At 46.8% G+C, this 5,898-nt stretch overlaps 1 protein-coding gene across 1 annotated transcript; it reads right to left on the bottom strand.

Moving 5' to 3' along the window:
- Positions 1-4,136: 4,136 nt before the first annotated feature.
- Positions 4,137-4,772, bottom strand: LOC149141071 (uncharacterized). The gene has a single exon (XM_089451142.1). The coding sequence runs from the start codon at positions 4,770-4,772 to the stop codon at positions 4,137-4,139; it is 636 nt and encodes a 211-aa protein (XP_089307268.1).
- Positions 4,773-5,898: the final 1,126 nt, after the last annotated feature.

The raw sequence follows: 5,898 nt of genomic DNA, 5'->3' as shown, positions 1-5,898 counted from the left end.
CATCACGGGAACGATGACAATTGCAATGGAAGCAAGGGGATAGGAAGCATCTGCAGGAGGGCGCGAAGACCCCCCACGGGAGGTGCCTCGACGGCTGAGTATTCGTTGTCAAGGCCTGACCATAATTGCAGACTCCAAATGGAAAATGCACAGCGTGAAATTGAGGATCAAACCAGACCCGGGATACGACAAACCGACGATGAATTGGCCCAGACGGAAAGATAGCCTCTTGGAGCTGCTCGCAGCTCTAGGGGTTGCATAAACATACCCTGGGGAAGAACCATGAACATACCATGAACCGGCGCAGTGAGATCCAACCCACCATTGCTTTTGACATAGCTGCCTCCACCTCGAAACCCGTCCGCCATTACTGCGACCTCCATGCGAGCTGAAGTGCCAGACAGAGCATTTAAGCGCTTCTGGAAAATATCAAACATTTCATTCCCGCGCGGCCAAAGACAGGCCTGCGCCCATGTGTTTCCCTTGCGACGACGCATGGCTGGCATGTGGCCGCATTTAAACGCGCGTCCCATCCGAGCTATCACCCGCATCCGGGGGAGCCGCATCTCTTTGGACGAGACGAGTGCATTCCTGTGCCTGACCATGATTTGATATGATATCCAGTTTTCCTATGAGTAGAGTATTCTCATTTTCCACCCCTATATTAGCCATGAGGTCAGCGACCTTGTTGCCTTCCCTTTTTATGTGATTAAAGGTGATGGCCCTGTTGCTGTGGAGCGCTTGTTCTATGGCTTCCAATCTCGCTTCGAGCCTCCAACTGGTAGCTATTTTCCTTGCATGAGATCCATTTAGGAGATGCATGGCCATATTTATAAGGATCTAGGAGTCTCCTTCCACTTTCGGGGGTTGGAAGTTGTGTTTCCATGCGAGAAGGAGTCCTTGCCAGAGTCCCTCTAACTCAGCCGAGTTATTGGTATCCCACCCAATGTTCCCAAAGTAGAGCAGCAGGGGTATGCCTTCGTGATTCCTTAAAATTCCGCCAAAGCCTGCAATTCCAGGATTTCCTTTTGAGGCACCATCAAAGTTGAGCTTGAAGGTATGCTTTGGGGGGGCAGTCCAGGAGACTTTTTTAAGGTTGCTGCCATTAGAAGGGTTGTTATTGTGAAATCCCTGAGGAAGATGCATTTGCCAGTTTTCTAAAATGGCTTTCTCATTGTCTAGAGTCAGAAAGTCCTTCTCAGTCCATGAGCGGAGCAACAACGTCTCTTTGAGATTCCCACAAAGCGTACTCCAGATACTATTTATTGAAGATCGCTGATCTTTGAATATGCGCTTGTTCCTTTCCTTCCATATGCTCCATAGGAGGAACCCGGGGATTATGTTCCATAAATGGTTGAGAATTTCACTTTTGTAAGGATTCTGTTGCCAATAACGTAAAGAGTTGGTGATGTCGCCCTCAAGTCTACATCTTCTTTGACATCTGAAGCTAGCCTTTTCCCATAGTTGATTGGCTAAGGGGCAAGAGTCCAGGAGGTGTTGGAGAGTTTCCTCATGGGAATTGCAATTAAAACAAATGGAGGGGCCATGAAAATTTCTGCGCCTAAGTTTATCCCAAGTGAGGATTCTCTGATGTCCCACCAACCAAAGGAAGTAGGAGACTTTGGGCCAAGATCCTAACCCCCAAATTTTGCTACAAATTGGATCAGGGGGAGCAGGGTTATTGCATATGATTTTGTAGGCCTCAGATGTGGTGAAGGCTCCTTTAGGCCGGTACCCCCATCGTAGAATGTCTCTGCCTTCGTCAAGTCTGATGCTTCTTTTGCGCAGCTCCCTTTCCAGCTCCTCAACGATTTGGTGATTTTCAATTGTGATTAACTGGTTACCCTGTTTCCATTTCGTGAAGCCTTGATCTGTCTCCTGAGTCCAATAATGCCGAATCTTATCTTTCTGTTGTTCCTCCCCAATGAAGTTCGGAGGTGGATTAAGAATACAGCTAAGCTGTGGCATTTGGTTCCAAGCATCTATCCAGAATCGTGCAGTTCTGCCATTTCTTACTTCCCAGAAACTATGCTGCTGTATCAACTGGAAGTGTTGTTTGGCCGCATTCCAAATTAGCGAGCCTTTGTCATTGGGAGTGAACTTGATGAGCTCCTCCTAGGGTCTGTGATTGGCGTATTTGGCCATCCAAATTATGGCCCAAGGTTTTTCTGGGTTAGAGAGCCATTGCCACCAGATTTTTGCGCTCATGATGGTGTTGTTATGCGTGTGGTCTCTGAGGCCAATGCCCCCTTTTTCTTTGGGCATGCACACAATGGTCCATTTTACCAGGGCCCATTTTCGATTTGTTGCCATGTTTCCCCATAGGAAACCTCGCTGAAGAGCCCTAATTCTTTTTAGAACCCATTTTGGCGCCGCTAGGATTGAGAATAAGTATAGTGGCATTGCCTGAACAACTGACTTTATGAGCACTACACGACTGGCCAAGTTCAGAGCTCTGTGCGTCCAGGGGTTGAGACGGGATTCGAGCTTCTCAATGAGAGAACGCCAGGAGGAGTGCTTGATGGCTGAGGCAGAAAGAGGGGCTCCAAGGTAATGACAAGGGATAGATGTAATGGGGAATCCCAAGATTCAAGCAACAACAGTCTTAACGACAGAAGGGGTGTGAAAGAAAAAGATCTGCGATTTGGAGCTATTGATGCTAGTTCTAGAGGCTTCAGAGAAGTCATTGAGCAGGGCTTTAAAGTAGGAGGCTTCCTGGACAGAAGGGTAGCCAAAGAGCATGGTGTCATCGACAAACTGCTGATGGGATATAGCTGGGGAGTGGTGAATGGAGAGACCTTTGAGCTGCTGAGAGAGGAGGGCTTGTTTAATGTGATGACCTAAGCCCTCAACGATTAAAACAAAGAGGAAGGGGGAGAGGGGATCACCTTGCCTGATTCCACGAGATGGTTTGAAGGGGCGAGAATGGATCTCGTTCACGAGAATGGAGAAGAAAGAGGAGGAAATGAGACTCATGATCCAACGGATCCACATGGGGCAGAATCCAAAGGCAATTAGCATTTGCTGTATGTAGGTCCAACTAAGCTTATCAAAAGCCTTAGAAAGATCAAGTTTTAGAATCATACCTGCCTGTTTGGACTGCTTGAGGGAGTGTATGATCTCATGCGAGAGGATAATGCCATCCATTATCTGTCTCCCTTCCACATATCCAGATTGTTCCGGAGAGATGAGCAGTGGCAAGAGGGGCTTTAACCTGTTGGCGATTACTTTGGAGATGACTTTGTATATAACGTTGCAAAGAGCAATCAGCCTGAATTTGTCCGGGTGATTGAATCCGCCTCTTTTGGTATAAGGGTAATGAAAGTTGAATTGAGTGAGGGAAGCAGCCATTGCAGAGCTCGCGATTCCTCTACAATTTGCCATACCTCCACTTTTATCAGCTCCCAGAAAGCGTGAAAGAAAGTTGTGGTGAAGCCGTCCGGGCCAGGGGCTTTTCCTTCCTTGAGCTGTGACATGGCCATATCCACCTCCTGAGTAAGAATAGGGCAGAGGAGAAGTTCATTGTGTTCCTTCGTGATTAACTTTGGCACATTATGTGTACTTCTATCTATAGCAGGTCGCCTGTCTACATCGGGCTCTAGATGAACTTGCTTGTAGTGATTAAGGAACTCCTCCTCAATTTCCTCATGTTGGTCTGCTTTTGCCCCTCCTTGTTTTTGAATGAAAGGGATGTTATTGTGCATTCTTCGTTGAACCGTGGTTCGGTGGAAGAATTTGGTGTTTCGTTCGCCCTCTTTCACCCATCTGATCCTGGACTTTTGCTTCCAATATATCTCCTCCTGCTTTCTTCTCTCCTCTAGCTGGTTGTGGATGCACTGCTTCTGCTCCAGGGTCCCCTCAGTGTGACCCTCTGTGTTTATTTTTTGCTGGAGTTCTGCCATTTCCTTATTTAAGTTATGTTGCACCTTGAAGATGTCTCCAAAGGTTTCACTGTTCCACCGCTTTAGATGGTTTTTTAAATATTTGAGTTTCTGTTGGAACTGGAACATCTTGGAGCCTTCAGGCGGAGTGAAGGTTGTCCAAGTTGTTTTGACAAAGTCTTTGAAAGATGGATGAGTGAGCGAGAACTCTTCGAAGCGAAAAGGTCTTCTGATGGAGTTGCCTGGTCGTTGCCACTAGATGGCAATTGGCCAGTGATTCGAGCCTGAGTGGGGAAGAATGGCAGCTGTGATGTCTCCTCCTAAGTGAACCGAATTATCTGATATGAGGAAACGATCCAGTTTGGAAGTGATTTGATGCTTTCCTGCTCTTCGATTGCTCCAGGTGAAAATGCCATTGCAAAAATGTAAATCTATAAGAGAGGTGTTCTGGATGAAGTCTTTGAAATGGGTGTTTTCCTGATCCAATCTGTTTCTTTCCCCAATCTTTTCCTCCAACTTAGTGATCATGTTGAAATCCCCTCCAATAATCCAAAGAGGATGCCTCCTATTGTTATTCAGAGCTTCTATGGTGTTGAGAAGAGCTATTTTGTTTCCTGCTTCCTGTGGGAAATAGACATTTGAGAGGTTTCCATGAATATTGGTGCCTAAAATGTGGAAGGCAGCCTGGATGAGGTGGTGAGAGGCGTGGAAATCAGAGAGAGTAAGCGCTTGTGTGGTCCATGCAATGGCAAGCCCCCCTGATGCACCAGATGCATCCACTGCCACCGATTGACAGCCTGGCCATGCTTTAGAGAGGATATTGCCTAGTGTAGAGCTGTTACACTTGGCTTCCTGGAGAAAGCATAGTTGCGGCTTTTCCGTTTTTATCATGTTTTTTAGCATTCTAAGTTTTCCTGGGCTATTGAGCCCCCTTAAGTTCCATGAGATGAGCTTCATGATTCACTATTACGAGAGGGTTTATAGTACTTCGTCAATTTAGCATACCTGCCTGAGTCCACCAGGATTTTCCCTACCGCTATTGTTCGCTAGAGATCAGTTTTTGTTCCCCTCTTTTTGGAGTCTTTTGGGGGAAGGCCTCCATCCCATAGACTTCCTGGCTGGATGCCTAGCTGTTGCTGCTGATAAGCCCTTAAGATGACCACTTCTAGTTTGTTGAGCTGAAGCTCTGGGATACTGTCCAAAGCCTTCTTTCTGCATGCTACTTCTAGTTCTAAAATGTCTAGTCCGTGCAGATCTATACTTTCTCGTTCTTCATCTATCTGTTGCACCTGGCTATTTCCTTCAGTGGAAATATCTAAGCTTTGGAGGGGGTCTGGAGTTCCATCTACGTCCATTTCATTGTCTTTTTCTGTCGATTCCTTTCTACCTTCCTTGGGGTTCGCTAGTGTAATTTTGGGGATTTGATGATTAGAGGGGGAGGCTGAAAGAGGAGGCTAGGAGGAGGAGGAAGGGGGTGCGGAGCTGGGCTTGGAGAACGAGATTTTCTCTTTTGAGGTCTGAGCTAGAATTTCAAAGTTGTTCCTCAAAGCAGGGCTAGGGGTGTTGTCTTGCTGGGGCTTTTTCCCGGTTGAAGGTTTTTTGTGCGCTCTCTTGTGGCTAGGAGCTTTGGTGAAGCCATCATGGCTCAAGGAGTCAGAGGGTTCAGGAGCATTCGCTTTGGCATTTAGGGGACAGTCCCTGAATAGATGCCCGAGAGCATGGCATTTTCGGCATCGAAAAGGGACATGTTCATAATCCAAGGGTTGAATCCATTCATTGTCACGGTGAGAGAGACTTACCGATTCTGGCAGGGCTTTGTCCAGGCGCATAAAGACGCAGATGCGAGCATAGGAAGTGTATCTACGCATTTTTGTTTCTTCTGCTGCTTTTATGTATTCCCCTAATCCATTTCCAATGTCTTTGAGAATATCTTCATCCCAGTATTCATCTGGAAGTGAGTACATTCTGATCCAGACTGGCGCCCAGGTGAGGTCTTCCTTGTCTGGATTAAATCTTG

This window comes from Pinus tabuliformis, chromosome X (genome assembly GCF_031772625.1).
Source record: "Pinus tabuliformis cultivar Carrire ecotype Pingquan chromosome X, CPIR1, whole genome shotgun sequence".
In the NCBI taxonomy this organism is placed as follows: Eukaryota; Viridiplantae; Streptophyta; class Pinopsida; order Pinales; family Pinaceae; genus Pinus; species Pinus tabuliformis.
Note: the sequence above shows the minus strand (reverse complement) of the source record. Positions and strands in the feature narration are given on the sequence as shown.